Genomic DNA, 17,824 nt, shown 5'->3' on the forward strand with positions numbered 1-17,824 from the left:
AGCTTTATCAGTGGTAAACCTAGGCTCCAATTTCCATCAAAAAAAAAAAAAAAAAGAAAAAGAAATTCTGTATTTATAGTATGACCTCAACCATGTCTAAATAATATCAAAAAAAATCCATATGGAAGGGAATCAACAAGTACTTTCCAAATCTTATTTAGTGAACACATTAATTTTATTTTTAAAATAAATATACAAATAAGAAATATGCCATTTCAAAAGGCAATACAGGAAATTTGCCCTCATAGTATTCCCTGACACAAATCATATATTGTAAATTGTACATCTACATCAAGAAAAGCAAATTGATTTCATCTTGTAAGCCAATTACAATTGATTAGTAGCATCTGTGTGAGGATGCTGAGATCTAATCTAAGATTAGTAGAAAAGAGAGACTTGATTTCTTTGTAATGTTTGCCATTGGAATATGTATGAATATTGCATATTTTCTGATCTTGCTGAAATGCTCTACCACAGAGTTGACGTAAAAGGAAGAAAAGTGGGGGAATATGGTTGGCAGAATAATGGCCCCCAAAAAATAATGGCCCTCATCCTAATCCCCAGAACCCATAAATTTGTTACCTAGAATGGCAAAAAGAAATTAAGACTGCAGGCCGTATTAAGTTCACTAATTATCTGAGCTTAAGATAAGGACATTCATTATTGTGGGCTATCTCAGTGGGTTCAGTGTAACCACGAGGGTCCTTGAAAGTAGAAGAGGAGGCAGAAGAGGAGAGTCAGAGAAGGAGACATGGTGAGAGATGCCATGTTGCCAGCTGTGAATATGAAGGGAGTGGCCATAAGCCAAGGAATGCAGGTCACCTCTAGAAGCCAGAAAGGTAAGGAAGTGGATTTTTTTCCCAGAACCTCCAGAAAAAATGCACCCCTGCCAACACCTTGATTTTATCTTAGTGAGATGTGTGATAGACTTCCAAACTACAGAAATGTAAGAATCAATCTGAGCTATTTTAAGCCACTAAATTGGTGGTAATCTGTTACAGCAGCAATAGGAAATTAACACAGAGAGTGGGAAGGGAACACAACAGGGAGAGAGTGATTACCAGTATTTGGATGAGGGGCTGGTATGAAGCAATTTTATTTTGCTTTGTCAGTCCCAATTAATTGAGAAACACCACCTAAATTGACATGCATTTGATGAGTGCCCTAACTTGTGGGATGAGAGAAACTAAGGCTGGATTTCCTGTTTCTCACTCAGGTCTGAATCTCATTCCCATTTATAGTACCATTCAATAGGGAGGAAGCCAAAATCCACAGGGAGCCCAAGGGAAACCAGCCATGACACCAGGTCCAGCTCAGTGCAGCAGGGCCTGAGGCCCAACACTAGACACCAACTACGTAACGGCAGAAGTTAATAATACATATGTGGCCGGGCGTGGTGGCTCACGCCTGTAACCCCAGCACTTTGGGAGGCCAAGGCGGGTGGATCACGAGGTCAGGAGTTCAATACCAACCTGGCCAAGATGGTGAAACCTCATCTCTACTAAAAATACAAAACAATTGCCTGGCGTGGTGGCAGGTGCCTGCAATCCCAGCTATTCAGGAGGCTGAGGCAGAGAATTGCTTGAACCCAAGAGGCGGAGGTTGTAATGAGCCGAGATCACACCACTGCACTCCAGCCTGGGTGACAGTGAGACTCAGTCTCAAAAAAAAAATTAATAATAATAATAATAATACAAATATGAGTGATTCCTGAATTGAAACTACCCCCAAATCCATTTCCTCTGCACATAAACCAGATAGTCCACAATCTTAAAAACAAAACAAAACAGCAACAATAAAAACCAATAAGCATTTCAGGGCAAAAAGGGTATTTCAGCTAGGTCTGGTTAGGGAAGGAAAATGTTTCACATTTTCCAAGGAATGATTGCAAAGTCTAGTAGCAACGCTGCAAAAGCCAGGAAAATAATTAACCTCACTGGGTCTAATTTTCTCACCTACAAAGTGAAATTTGCCTTAGCTCTCTATTCTCTAGCGCAATAATTGCACTAGTCCCCTAAAGAAGTACACCTACACGCTGTGAAATGTGAAATACAGCTCTTAATTTTAAATATGTACACAAATATGCATAACACTAAAGACCGTTCTTGATTCAGACACTGCCATGATCCCACTAGATGACATATGGGTCCTACCTAAGGAACTCATGGTCAGTATAGGTGATTTTAAAAAGCAGCTATATAAGCAACACCTTTCAACATCCTTAGTTTCTCCAGTTTCTCCCTTTCTGCCCCCAACAAGTAACTGAGAACATGCAGTGAGAAAAGCACAGGACTAGGAGTGAGAGGATGAAGTGCACATTTTAGCTTCTTCACTTCCTGGACATTGAAGGCGTTCCAGCAGATCCCTCTGAGCCTCCCTCTGACACTCAGAGTCTTCAACTACAAGAGAGGGAACGATGAAAATTCACCTCCCACAAGGCTGTTCTGAGCATAAAATAAACTTGCCAGTGGGGAAGGTCCTCGTCACCTCAGAAGTGCTGAATGCAGGTGAGTCACTATCATCATGGTGACTGAAGTCAGTGGATATAGGCATGGCAGAAAAGACTGACAGGTGATCAGTTAGCTTCTCTGAGGTTTAGAATCTTCATATTTCAAGGATGGAAGATAGTATGTACCATGAAGGAGATTCTAGATGATGAACATGAAGTTCCTGGTACAGGGCCTGCACACAATGGACGTTCAATAAACACAAGCTAGCAGTGTGCTGGTGTATGATCGCCCAGCTCTCTAGTGCTTTCTTTCTGTGTCTGACCAAAAATCAGGGTGCCCTGACTGCTCTGTGAGCCCAGCCAGCTGCAGGATTTCCCAGTAGGCTTGAACCAGAACTCAAACATTCTCAGGCACCAATAAAAGCATCTAGGTTGTTCGTGGTGAAACCCCGTCTCTACTAAAACTACAAAAATTAGCTGGGCGTGGTAGCAGGCTAACTGAGATACCCTGTAATCCCAGCCACTTGGGAGGCCGAAGCAGGGGAATCACTTGAACCTGGGAGACAGAGGTTGCAGTGAGCCAAGATTGTGCCACTGCACTCCTGCCTGGGCGACAGAGGAGTGAGACACCTTCTCAAAAAAAAAAAAAAAAAAAAACCAAAGAGGAGTATCTAGATCGTTGCCCAAGACACCACTGAAAGAAACAAGCCTTGGCCCTGAGCCAAATTCAGTTAACACCCGTAACACTCCATACCCGACCACCTCGCTGTGGACGTACCCAGGCAGAACACCCGACCCCTGTGCCCTTGCTGTCTGTGGCAAGGACTCAGTGATTGCTTTAAACAAACCACCCCAGCGTTCAGCGCTTCTTTGTTTGGAATCACAACAGGCCCTATATCAGGATGGTTTGGGGCACTGCCTGGTAGGAATTCCACTGCCACCACTTTTGGGGTGATTCCAGCTGCAAGTCCAGCGGGACAAAACAGATGCCCCGCCGTCCCTCCCACGTTCTATGATTCTCTGGGATGAAATGGCAGACACAATTTCAAAAACCATTTTAGAGCAACAAGTTTACAAATGGAATGATTCCTTGCCATGTGTGCCATGTGTGCCATGCTGCTGTGCCAGCAACAGCAGTAATTTTAAGGGTCAAGTTTTCCCAAGTGCTGAGCAGAACATTTTACTGAACAAATTACTGGACCCTAGTTATTGTTGTCAGTCACTGCATCATAAGCAGTGGCTAGGCAGGCAAGCATTACCACCCACACTGAAGAAACACCAATTAGAGGCATTAAAAGAATATGGAGGGCCACCATCTCCTGAGCGCCTGCAACATGCTGGGCACTGTGGTGGACACTCCTGAACACAATCTCCCGTTTTACAACTGCTTGTCGGGTGGGCTTCATCACACCTGCTTTATCAGGTGACTCACCTGCGGCAATCCAGGATCTGAAAGCAAAAATAAGTGTCCCTAAAGCCTGCAAGCCTTCCTCTAAATCATTCCAGTGCTTTTATGCAAAGACTGTGCCTTTTCTTCCATCTGCATCCTCTTACGCATCTTTGACTTGGTTTCCAAATTACAGAGAAATGCTACGCTTCTGGAACGAGAGAGCACAAATAAACTGCACTATGCCTCAGACTCCATGTGTACCAGCTAAGGGGGCCCCAAAGCGAAGGGAACGCCAACAAATAATGAAAGAATGCTTTCTCCATCTTCACTTTGAAAAGTGATGCCTTTTCTGCCTGAACATCTGCCTCCTTCTCCAGAGCCCTCTTACCTTGAAGGAGACATGCTGCTCCATGTGCCGCAGCAGCTGTGGCTTCTGGGCCGCTGTGTAGTCACACACCGTGCACTTAAACTGCTTCCCTGGAAAGAAGCGAAGGACAAGGTGAGCGTCGCCAGGCCAGCAGCTCCCACTGTGAATGAAGTGCCAGGCATGGAGCCAGGTACACAAAGGTGTTCCTTGCCATGTGAGGATCAGAATCTCAGAAGGGAACAGCAACGAGGTGCACAGGCACAAGGCAGCACACTCAGTCTTCAACAGCTGGGAGTGGAGAGGCGCTGCCTAGGGACGGAGAGGCACAGCCAGCTCCACCCGGGGAGGCCCCATGAGCAGTGACATTCCATCAGGCTCCTAAAGAAAGAGTAAGGGTGTGTCCAGCTACCCAGAGAGAAGGGCATCGAGGGAGAGGAGGGCACACAGATGAGATTGCAGGGGAATGGACCACAGGGTGCTCAGGAAAGTGGAGCAGTTGCATCTTCCTTCCTGGAGTGTGAGGTCTGCGGAAAGTCAAGAGCTGAGCCGGAGAGGTTGCCGGCCCAGAATGTCAAGGGCCTGGACCATCTCACAAGGACCTTAGACATAACCCTGAAAGTCTGGTGAGTCTGCAGGATGATGGTCAGCAAAGTGCAGGATCTGTGTTGCAGAACTCCTAACTCTGGTTGGAGTGCCAAAGGCATTTTTGAGAGAATGCTAGAAAGAAAACTAGCGAAACGTAAACCACTGCTCTTAAAAAGATCAAGGTTTTAGCAATATTTAAACATTCAATAATGGGGTATGTTAAAACAAGTTAATAGATATATGAGGTACACTATATTTTGCCTCTGATTAGCATAAATAAAACCTCAACAAGCAATAACACAAACACGTGTAACCAAACGTAAATGTGGCCTACTTCGTATAGCAGTAAAGAATTCAACAAGCAGCTTCTAATGGTGTAAACCTCCTCAGGGCATGACACCCGCAGCCACTGTGGCTGGGTTCCCAGAAGCACTGGCTCCTCCTAGAGTGCTCTTGCACCTTTCCCTCTTAGACATTCCCCTCCCCTCTCTTCACTGCCAGCTCACTGGAAACCTGTTCTCACTAGGATGCCAAGCCAGTGGCGGATTTTGGCCTGTATGTTACTGGATGACTCTTAATATGACTCCATTAAGAGTTCACCCTTTGGAAATCTTCTGTTCCTTTGACTCCATAACAATACCCCCTCTCTGGGCCTCTCTATTCATTTTGAGTATCCCTGAGGCATTCCCTCTCATCAGGGCAGATATCATTAGGCTGCTGATGTTCCACAGTGTTCCAGCCCACCCTCCTAGTCTAACTCTGCAAACATCCTTGCATATAACTGACCCCTACAGGTTTTTGTAAACCTTTGATGCCAAAATCAGCATCTTCTACTCTCATCTCTTCTCTGAATCTGAGACTTGAGTATACAACTGCCTGCGGGACCAGCTACTTAGCTGTCCCAAATGTCCTAAGCTGGACACATCTTCTTCACCAAACAGCTTCCACCTCCAGCCTTCCCAGTTAATCACCCATCTGATCACCTACATCAGATACCCAGTAGCCTTCCTCAACATCTTTATGGCCCTAACTTACACTCACCTCATTTTTTTCAGCACCTGATTTCATCTCCTAAATATTTCTCTTGTCTGTCTATTTCTCTCTATTTCTAATACCTCCACACCGGTTTAGGTCCTCCTCATTTCTTTCTTGGACAACAGCAAAAGCCCCTAAGCTGGTTTCCTTGCCTTCATAAAACACTACCATCCATCCATCCGTCCGTCCGTCCGTCCGTCCGTCCGTCCATCCATCCGTCCGTCCGTCCATCCATCCATCATCCATCCATCATCCACAACCCACACATCTATCTACACATGCATCCAGATGCCTCATCTTCTATCCAGATGAGCTACAGCATAAACCATCCCACAGTCCAGCCATGAGAACCAACCAATGGCCCCAACTTCAGAGCAAAGTTGACGTTCCAGAGTTCAGCAGAGAAGGCCCTCCAGAATCAGAAACAACTCTCCCCAACCCACCCCGCCCCTCTCTCTGACTTCCTCTTGTGCCTGTCCCCTCTGTATTTAGGCTCATAACAGTGAACTCCTTGAGTTCTCCAAACTTTCTGCCTTGCCTTTGCAATCTCAGACCCCTGAGCCTTTGCTAACATTTTCCATGCCTGGAATGCACTGTCTCACAGCATCTGGCCATTCTTCCTATTAATTCAGAACTCAAATTGAACACTCCGGTAACTGGGCCAAGAGGCAGCCCTCCACAGGCCCCCTACACACTGTTCACTTGCTTCAGTCTATGCTCCACCTCTACAGCCTTTACAAGGCAGGGGCTGCCTTCAGCTGCCCATGGCAGGGACCACATCTTACTCATCTTGGTACCTCAGAGCATGAGTGCACACACAGACTGAATATATTCCATGCATTTCATTAAACTGAACTGAGCAAAAATTTTGTACGTCTTAAATGAACATAACTCTCAATAAGAGCAGCAAAAGGAAACAAACATTAATACCACAGTTGTATCTTTTATTCCAGGTGAATGAACCCAAAATTCTAAATTTTATTAATTCTGCAAGCCCAAAGTGTAAGGAAACTTTTTCACTTGTAAGTCACACAGTTACAATTAGAGAGCAATTAGAACTTAAAAAAAAATACAGTAACATCTTCTTTTAAACATAGGGCCACACATTTCTACACAGCTCCAGTGGAATCTCAGCTAAACACACTTCTCCACTGACACATGGCTCATGTGTGTACAGCATCCTTATGCTGGGCAGCCTGGGCAAAATTGTGCTGTGTTCTTCACCACTAGAGTGGGGGAAGCAGAGCTAATGGAACCATTCTCTAAGTTGATAAATATTCTGTCATTCATTATCAAACACTTGGGTCAAAGAGTAACAGATTAAGTGCTAAAAAAGAGCCCTAAAATGAATAAATAGAATTGCCTCGTTTGAAATCAAGAGTCAGCCTTTTATGGATGTACTTCCAAGACTCTGCAAGAGACAAGAAAAGAAGGCAGCAGCTAAAAGCCATCCCTTACTGAAGCATCAGAGCCCTGGCAATAAATATTACCAATGTTCTCAGCAACCATAGCCAGCACCTATCAAACAAGCCTGGGAGAACACCTGACATAATTGTTTGCTGCCTAATTAAAATAATGGGATACAGATTCATGACTAATCATAAAAGAGTAATACTTTGAGACTGTCAGATGGTTTTCTATCAAGAGATTTCTGAGACTTACAGGCAGAGTTAACTGCAAAACCTAGTATTTACTCGAGGTGAGACTGACCTCAGAATGCTGGGAGATGCACATCGAACGGCTGTATGTGGATGTGAATCACCCAGAATACCAGGGGAAGAAAAGAATGACTACAAAGAAAAGAGGTTGACTGTTAAAAAGTAATTCCTTTTCCCCAAAATATACCTGGCTAGGTCTACCCACTGGACTACTAGGCATCATGAGTTGTGCTGGGGCATGACGTGTACAATCTTACCACGCACCAAAAGCCCAGGAGGCAGGCAGTGTCACCCTTTCACGGATGAGGACCTGGGATCAAGACTCTGAGTCACTTGTCAGATCACGAAGTGGTAAGTGGCAGAGCCCAGATTTGGCCCCCGGTCTGTTCACCCCAACACCTCCATTCATAGCCACATAAGAATCTTTTCAGCTAATAAGGGTGTGATATAATTTCCCAAATGGAAGGAGGAATTTATACCAGCAATGGCATATCTGTGCCACTAACACATAAGGTGACTACCCATCAGAAGGTGACTACCCATCAGAAAGGATGGCCCAAGAAGAGCCAGTTGCAGGGGAACTATGTTCTCTTTCTGGCCCTGTCCTGCTCACCCTGAGTGACCCTGGGTTCTTTCTTCTATGCTACTCAGAGGCCCCATCAGAAAAACGGGGAGGTAATCCCTGTCTGCTGTGAGGGTGGACTCAGGGACTGGGCCTGCAAGCATCTGAAAAGCAGCCCCCTGAAGGATGAGGCTGGGGGTGCATACAGGTGACCCCGCAGTGGACCGTTCAGCTGAGTGCAGTGTCCTCCAGACCTGTACCTCCCTGACACTCCGAGACAATCCAAGTATTCAGTTCTAATTAAGCCAGCCTAAATCAATATACCTAAAACAAAAAGCATAAAAACAGAGCAAAGGAAAAGGTTTGTACAACTCTACCAAAGTATAAGTAAACAGTTGTAATAGCAGAGTTTACAGAAAACCTCCTCCTCCTCCTATTCCCAACACCCTATCTGGCCTCATCTCCACGCAGAGCAAAAGCCAGGAGCTTCGTAGTGGCTGCAGGGCACGGGGGTGTGTGGCTCCCTGTCACCTCTTGGAGCTCATGCACTGCCTTCACCTCTCTCCACTCCATAGACACAGTCTACCCACCCACCTCCAGACCTCTGCACCTGCTGTTCCCAGAGCCTGGGGTGCCCATCCCAGATATGCCATGCTCTGCTGCCTCATCTTCCTCAAGTCTCTGTTCAAATGTCACCTTCACACTGAGTCCTTTCAGCCCATTCTGTTTAAAATCACAGTCCCTATACCCCTTTACTGATTCATTTTTAGCATTTCTCAGCTTATATTTTCATACTGAAATGGAATCATTTCATATTCATATTTTTATTTTCATCTCTCAATTTTCTTAATATTCTAGATGTCTTCATATTTCCACTGTAATATACCACACACTTTATTGATTTATAGTGTTTGTTACTCATCTCACTCACGAGAATGTTCGCCTCATGACAGTGGAGATTTTGGGTTTTGGCTTTGGTTGCAATCACCGAAGCAGTGCACTGATTCACCTTGGTTGGTCCATCTGGCACCCTTGCAGGTTGTGGGGACTTTGAGACAAGACTGCAATTTTCATGCCACGTCCTCAGTGCTTGGAGGTGACAGCATCCTGGAGGTAAGGCTAGCAGTTAATTTATAGGAGCACCCCATTCAGAAGTCTGTTCAGCCACCCTTTCTCCCCTCCCCATAATCAACATGGTCACACGGGGCATCACAAGGGCCAGTGATATGTTGTCCTACCCACCATCTCCCCACTCCAAGTCACAGGAGATTGGACCACGGTGGACAAGAGACTGTAGCTGAGCCTGGAATCAGAACTGTCCAGATATGAAGCTTGCAACTCAGGAGTGGATGAGAGTTGTGTTTTCAGTCTGTGGGTGAAACTAGTAAGCAAGCCAATCTACATGGGGTGAGAGGAGAGCACAGCATAGAGAGACAGAGACAGGACATCAGTATGAAGTAAGGAAGCAGAGAGGACGAAAGGTGGAGGATGAAGACAATCGCCTGGCTGGTTGTGTCCATTCACTCAGCGAGCATTCACGGAAGTGCTGCTGGGTGCCAGGACCATGCCTGACCCCAGGAGATGAGAGTGGACAAGACACCAGAGGCTCTGCTTCTGGCGCTCATCACCTAAATGGACAACCAGCAAGTATTCCAACAAATAACTACCAATTGCAACAGGCCACGAAGGACAAAGGCAAGGAGCCACGGTGGAGCATGAGGGAGTGTGGAAGGGGTGGCCATGTGGCCAGGCTGTCAGGGAAGGCTTCTGTGAGGAAGTGACGTTACACAAGATGGAAGGGTAAGGAGACCAGCCGCACGAGGAAGAGGTGAACACAGCACTGGGAAGAAGGAACTCAAACACAAAGGCCCTGAGTCTCTGTAAGATTCCAAGTAAGTTTACCATAAATGCCCCTTGGCGACTTCTGTGACCTCAAATGAGTTTCTGTCAACTGCAACCAACAGTCCAAGAAGTATAGCTGTTGAATGAACCAGTGAATGTATGACTATAAAACACCAAGACCCCAGAAAGCAGGCCAAAATAGGGCTTGACCAAACTGTTCTCTAGAGAGGACAGAATCAGATTTAATTAACTGAGAAAGTCCAATGACAGCACACTCTTCTACACAGCACTATGAACCAATGCTACAAATGCTTTACGACCATTAACTCATTTAACTGTCATAATACCTGTTTGATTTTACGAGCTATCATATAAATAAAAATTATAACATGGTAAGATTTGATACCCATTAAACTAAGAAACTAGACATTTTTAGTAACAAAGTGTTAAAAATGGAAGAGTTAAGCTGGGACACTTTCTTATTTCTGGTACAATTTTTTGGAAAGGAAGTTGGCAGTGCAATGCACAATTAAAACCACCAAAACAAAATAGCCATCCTGCTCCTGGAAATGTGTCCTAAGGAGTTAATTCAAAAGAAGAAAAAGTTTATATATGCAAGAAAGAAGCCCCTGCCACATAAGTTATAATAATGGGAGGAAAAATGAAAATAACACATTGTCCAGAAATAAGGGAATGGTTATAGAACTCATGGATCACCTTAGTGCAACATATAACTCTTAAACTTGTTATTAATGAACTGTACAAGCAACAAAGATTATAATATTAATAAGAATTATATCTTTTCATTACAACTGTATAGCCATTCCATATGAACATGAATAAAGATTTTTAAAGATTTAAAATAAAGAATTTTTAAAGAATTGTGGGCACACTTGCAGGAAGAGGTTGGATTTTTATGAACATTGTTTTCATGTTGTCTGCACTCTAACAGAAAAGCATTTCAGATCATTAGCACCCATCTCTGAAAGGCTGAGATGTTTCATCCATTACTGCACACAAACCAGAAGACAGATCTTTCAACGCAGAGCCATAAAATGATACCCACGGCTTCTGAACTTGAAAGTTCACCGTCTTTTAAATAACAGCACCCCAGCCTTGACTGGCAGGGCACTGACTTACGGGTGCTCTTTCTGACCAAGCATCTTTCTCCCTCTTCTTCACAAAAAAGAGCCAGTGGCCTAATTTTGCAAAAAATTTCAGGAGTAGTCGCTTCTTTACCTCTGGGGCAGAATTTAATTTCTGTAAACAGTCAAATGTCATTCTGAGCCACACCTTGTAAATAAGGACAAAGCAAAGCTGAGTCATACCACTTTTGGAGAAACACTGTTGCAGAACACACACTCCAAGCTGACTGCAAAAGTACTGCCACAGTGGGAAAAAAAAAGTTCACTGTGGGAACAAAGATTTCCTGGTCAGAAACCACAGAATTTAGAATCTCATTTCCCTATGAAATTCTTTATTTGACCTACAGGCCCAGATGGTAAAAGTCAAAATCATAACAAACTAGATGAATCTCACAACCATACTGTGAAAAGGAAGAAGCCAGACATAAAAGAACACATATTGTATGAATCAACGCTACGAAGTTCAAAGACAAGGAAAAGCACGTTACAGTGCTAGAAGTCAGGGCAGTAAGCAGTTACCTCTGGGCAAGAGAGATGGGCAATAATGTCGCGGGAGTAAGAAATTGCCAAGAGGCTGGAAGTGTGCTGTTTCTTCTAGACTGTAGTTACACAGGTGTGCCTCCTTTGTAACAATCCATCGAGCTGTATACTTCTGAACTGTCTCTGTGTGTGTGTGTGTACTTTAATTTTAAAAATGTAAAAAGAAAAATAACACAACAACAAAACAGGCCACCTTCCTTAGAAGGTTCTTGAGAACTGGCAACAAATTTGTTTAAGAAAGGAAAGATGTGTCGTGTAGTTCAAAGATAAACTTTGAGGACTGTATGGCAGTTTGTGGATTTATGCAGTCTGATGTTGCCGGTGGAAGGAAAGGGACCCCATCAGTGTTCCTGGCCCTGTAGTTTTCAGTTAGACGTCTTTCTGAGTGCTAGGCTCGCTGGAGGTTTCCACTGCAGACACCGCAGCTCTTTCTGGAAACACAGTGTTTCACTAGCAGCTCCATTTCCCTTTAAAAATATGTGATTTGGTTGAACTCTCCTTCAAAGATGGGGATGCAGGCACGAAAATGTCATTTCCATTATTTCTGTTCATCTCTCCAAAGGTGAGGCACATCTTTGCCAAATCTCTCTCCGCTTTCAAGTGTTCTTTTGGAAGGAGCCTCTTTCTTTGCCTAACCATGAGTGCTGGGACTGCATGTCCATGACTGATGAAGCAAAGCTGACCTCTGTCCTTTTGAGCACTGCCTGGGCCTGGGAACTGGATGCTGGCTGAATTCAAGGATCACCAGACAGTGAAAGCCAGCACAGGGTCTGGAGTCAGAGAATCCTGAGCTCTGCTCTGTACTCCAGCCTTAGCCAGGTAAAACGTTACCCAGGCTATCCTGTTAGAAAGGGAAGAGGGGACTTGAAAATAGGAGAAGGAAAGAAGAAACAGGAATACTTGTTATCCTGCCTCAGGTTAGATAAAGAGATGTGACCAAACCTAAGAGAGCTCAGACTTAAGTTCCTGTTGACTCTCCACATGGAAGGAAAGGGGGATAGCAATGTGGTAGGTGGGGTAGCCAGCACAGTACCTGCCTTGCTGAAGCCCCTGAGCTCAAGCAGGAAGTTATTCCCAGCTGGACATGGAAGCAAAAAGGCGCCCATGTCGCCCTAGATCTCTGAAACTCAGCTGTAAGGGAGCCACAGGCTGAGCTCCCATTCTCTGCTTCTGAAAAGAAAGGCAATCGCTCCCTGCCTCCTGGCAGCTGTGGGCGGGCCACCGTGGGATCTGTGAAGCCCTAGCCTGGCGACTTGGCACTGGCACTATGTGTGGCACCTGTTGTTCCCTTTGTTTCTTACTACAGCCTCATCTGCTTGGTGACTTTCCCTGAGGATGACTCCAGCTGCTTGCTTACTTTAAATAGAGTTCTATATAAAACTAAGAAGGAATGGAATGGCAGAAAAAAAAACTTAAAACGTCACCTTCAGCTTTTGGCATCTGGATTCCATCAGAACACAGAGACAGACAGCAACGAAAAATTCCTTGGAATTTAAGGCAACTTGTTTTAAGTATCTGCTAAATTAAATCATCCTTGCCAAATCAAATTTTATGTGCACCTCAAACCTGAAGGAGCTCTAAAGTACTTACAGGAAAGAATTTCCATAAATCTCAACTGTTATTAGTAATACTATTCTAGAGGTATAAAAGTAAAAATGCCTCCTTATGACTGTTTATCCAGTCTTACTGAAAAAGGTGGTATTTTACATAAGTAAATTTTCAAGAGTTTTTAGGAAATTGACTTTAACTTTTTTTCAGGAAACTGACTTTCACCCTTTTCAACAGTGATACTCTTTAAATATTAACTATTGCATTGTGCCTTCCTAATAAGAGAATATTTGAAAAAAAATAGTGATTTAATCTTTCCCAGATGACGTAAATTAACTGCTACAAATATCCATTCTTATACTGTGTCATTAAGAGCTACTGGTTCATGCGCCAGAGGAAAGGGTACATGAGCTGACACCCACAGTATGAACCCAATTAATCTTCCCGCAGCCCCATGCTGTGGGTTGATAATGGCCCTCCCAAAGATATCCAGATTCGATTCCCCAGAACCTATACATGCTACCATATATGGGGGAAAAAAAAAAAAAAAGGAGTTTGCAGATGTGATTAAGCCAAAGATCTTGAGCTGGGGACTAGCCTGGCCTATCCAGATAGTCCTAGTGAAATCACAAGGGTCCTTATAAAAGGGAGGAAGGAGGCTTGAAGTCAGAGAAGGAGTGCAGCGATGGAAGCAGGGACAGAAGAGATTGGAAGATGCTGGACTGCTGGCTTTGAATATGAAGGAAGGGGTCCATAAGCCACAGGATGCAGAGACAGGTTCCCCTCCAGAGTTCCTAGAAGGAATGCAGCCCGGCTGATACCTTGATTTTAGATCACTGACCTCCAAACTACAACATAATACATCTGTGTTGATCTAGGTCGCTAACTTTGTGGTAATTTGTTACAGGAGCCACAGGAAACATGTAACATCCATGTTACAAATGGGGATCACTGTTCAAGACTGTTCAGGCAAGAAGTGATTCCAGTCTGGGCCTGCCTCTGGAGCCCAAGGTTCTCCCTACTCTACCTCCTCACTTCTCCATGTAGCCCAGCACACAGAGGTTTGCTGCCTCATGTAAGAAAAGCATCCTGCAGGAAGCATAACAGGCATTTTGCAGCAAGTGTTTTGCAAAGCACACATCTTCACAGTTCTAGCATCTGTGGTGATTTATGCAGTGGCAAATCGGAACAGAAATAGCTACAGCAATAAAAATGCAGTTAAAGAAATCTCTGTACTTTAAAGGCTGAACTTCAAGCAACCGCAGACTTAGGGCCTGATGATTCTCTGTAATTAGTACATCAGTTTTGATATAAGGAGGGATGGATCAGCATGAGACAGAGGTGGAAAGAAACCGAAGGCAGTGCAAAGCCACATAAAGGACAGAGTACAGCACCAGGGCTAGATGAAAGTTACAGACACTGTGCCAGACATTTGCAGCTGAGACCCCTCTACCTGGTGAGGTTTCACGTAGCCAAGTCTCATTAAAAAGTTAAATCTGTATATCAATCTAAGCTAATTGCTCAGTTAGCTGCGTAGTTCATTTTATAGTATGGGGTCACTTATTCCTAATGGATCTTGTGGTTTATAAAAACCTGAGAAAAAGAGCTACATATGAACACAAACAGGGTGAACCTATTAAAAATGGTATTTATGGGCCCTGAAATTAGCCCTACCTTCTCCCATCGATCACCCAGACTCCAGCCCAAGGATAAGCAACAGAAACCTACCATGTTCATCCAGTAGCCACACTTCCACACCTGCCCCTTCACCTTTTCTCCAAGGGCAAGTAGGAGGAAGAACACGAGGGACAAGGATGCAGCAGAAAGACCGTCTCACTAAAGCCTTGCAAGTTAACCTTGTAAGACCAACCCAGCTAGGTGCTCAGGGACCATTTTCTATTTACTTCCTGGTTCTGTTTTTAGAAGCAAAAGGCCATGGGGCTACTTTATCCTAGAGTGGTTTTGCTTTTTAGAGGACAGGGGAGGAAAACAAAGCAAAACTCCGCACTCAGATCTCCTAGAATATTTTCATCTGCAGCCATTAGCTCTCTTATCATAAACTGAAGAAGGGACAGAAAAAAAGGGTACTTACTCCACTCAAACCTGATTTCCATATTCAAATCTCCACTTGCCCATTACACGAGTGCTTGAAGCCTGGATAATTCTTTTCAAATTTTATCCCAAAACTTCTTAATTAAAATGTACAGAGGCAGTCTGGATCAGGGGAGGGGAGAGACCCAAAGGAATCAGTAATAAACTCCAAAGACCTTTTTATTTCATGATTTGAGGATTCCTGTTTGATTATATAACATAAAGGCACTGTACAGCTTAACCTTCCCCATCTGCTATGGGTGGGCAGAATCATGTATAAACCTCCAGATAGCACATCATGTCTAGGCCTTTTTAAAGTCAAAAGGGGGGGGACTACATTACAGCATGATCTTTGCATTAAATTCTTACATCCTGTTGGCATACACACAAAGGGTTTAATCGGGCCCTTTATAGATCAATGTCTCTCTTTGTACATATTGACTGGCAAATCTTTTTAACTGAAACCTTCACCCAGAATGAGCTATCTTTTCTAAGGTACAATAATGAGTTCCTTCGGGAAATAGGAATGCCACAGATAGGGATATATCACTTTAAGTAAGCCAGCAAATGTGAAAAATTGGATTCACAAGTAGTTAGAAGAAAGGGTAATTGTAATTACTCAATTCCTTTTTACTTCATTAAAAAATGCCCAAGAAGATTCACTTAATGGTGAGTTCCTTGACCATATTTTAAAATACCTAATTCACAAGCATTTGATTTAACAGAATTATCTAAGATGAAACAGAGAAAATAATTGACACTTTGTGAGTACTACTATATCCCAGCCATTTTATGCAAGGCACTTTACATTTTCCACTCATTCAATAAACACAAATTTATTGAGTGCCTCTGATAAGCCAAGCCCTGTTCTAAGTGCTGAGGATACAAAATAAATGTAGTAAGTCGAAAATCCCTGCTTGTGAAGCTTACAATCTAGTGGAAGACACGAAACTTCATAAATAAGGAAATTATACAGTACATTGGAGAAGGGTTGGTTTAAAGAGAAACAGTAAAAAACATGAAAGAGAGTATGAAGTAATTAGTGGGATCGTTTCAGTAATAGAGACAAAAAAGTGGTAAATAAGGAAACTATATAATACACTGGAGGAAGATAAGCCAAGGAGAGCAGCACAGGAAGCCACGGGCGTCTGGACTAGTTGGTGGGGTATGGAGACTCTCTACACGTAAGCACCGAGGGAAGACTCATTCCGAGTGACTCTTCAATAAAGACCTCCAGGACATGAAGGAGGTATCCATTCAAACAGGGAGAAAGAACACTCCAGGCAGAGGGAAGGGCCAAAGCAAAATCCTTGAGATGAGCACATACCTGGCAGGTGTGAGGAACAGGAATGAAGATAGGCCGGGCATGGTGACTCACGCCTGTAATCCCAGCACTCTGGGAGGCCGAGGCAGGCAGATCACCTGAGGTCAGGAGTTCAAGACCAGACTGCCCAACATGGTGAAACCCCATCTCTACTAAAGATACAAAAAATTAGCCGGGTGTGGTGGCACATGCCTGTAATCCCAACTACTCGGGAGGCTGAGCAGGAGAATTGCTTGAACCTGGGAGGCAGAGGTTGCAGTGAGCCGAGATCGCGCCACTGCACTCCAGCCTGGGCGACAAAGCAAAACTCTGTCTCCAGAAAATAAAAATAAAAATAAAAAATAAAGGGAATGAATGCAATATGTCTGGAAAGATGCCAGTTGCGGGAGACTAGAAGGAGAAGAGGTCAGAGAGACGGGGGGATTAAGCAGGTCATGGTGAAGAATTGAGCTTCCACTCAGAATGACAGCAGATAGACAGGAGGGCTCTGAACAGAGGAGTGGCATGACCTGGCCTTTGTTTCCACAGGATCACTGGCTGTTTTGCTGAGAATGGACTTGTGGGGACCAGGAGAGGTTCTAGGGAAAGGTTAGGAGGCTACTGCAAGAATGGAGGCAGGAGATGACAGGGGCCTGTACAAAAAGGATGGCATGAGGGTGCTGAGAAGCAGCAGAACTCTGGATCATGTTAAAGACAGAACACACAGGATTTGCTAATGGATCATGTGTGGGATATGAATGAGACAGTCAATGACCCAATGCTTTTGACCTGAGCAAAGGAAAAGGAGCAGCCATTTCCCAAGAAGGGGTACAGCAGGGGTTGGCAACCTATGCCCGAGCACCAAATTGAGCCTGCTTCCTGCTTTCGTACAGCTGGGAGTTAAGCTTGGCTTTTACACTTTTCAAAGTTTGTAAAAATAAAAACAACAAAAAAGAGAAAACTGGATGTAGCACTCAAAGCCAAAAATACTTACAATCTCTTTACAAACTTTGGCAACCCCTGGATGGGGTCTAGGGAGGAAGATTAGGAGCTTAGTGTTGAGCACGCTAAGCTCGGGGGGCCAGGTGGGCATCCAAGTGCAGATGTTGAGTGGGCAGTTACAGACAGGGCAGTGCCAAGGCTGGGAGGAACAAGAGGACTGGAAATCCAAGTGTGGAAGCCTTCTGTATTAGTCCGTTTTCCCACTGCTGATAAAGACCTACTTGAAACTGGGTAATTTATATAGAAAAAGAAGTTTAATGGATTCACAGTTCCATGTGGCTGGGGAGGCCTCACAATAGTGGCAAAA

General features: G+C 44.2%; 1 protein-coding gene across 6 annotated transcripts in view; it reads right to left on the reverse strand.

Moving 5' to 3' along the window:
- ZFAT (zinc finger and AT-hook domain containing) overlaps positions 1-17,824 on the reverse strand; it is a 239,854-nt gene that overhangs the window by 86,489 nt on the left and 135,541 nt on the right. For 5 of the 6 annotated variants that reach the window (XM_045398740.2, XM_005564124.4, XM_074000058.1 and 2 more), the window contains one exon: positions 4,228-4,316. The exons of the other annotated variant lie outside the window; for it this stretch is intronic. In XM_045398740.2, the coding sequence (XP_045254675.1) occupies positions 4,228-4,316 (89 nt within the window). The remainder of the gene's footprint in view (positions 1-4,227; positions 4,317-17,824) is intronic. 6 annotated transcript variants of the gene reach the window in all.

This window comes from Macaca fascicularis, chromosome 8 (genome assembly GCF_037993035.2).
Source record: "Macaca fascicularis isolate 582-1 chromosome 8, T2T-MFA8v1.1".
Lineage (NCBI taxonomy): Eukaryota > Metazoa > Chordata > Mammalia > Primates > Cercopithecidae > Macaca > Macaca fascicularis.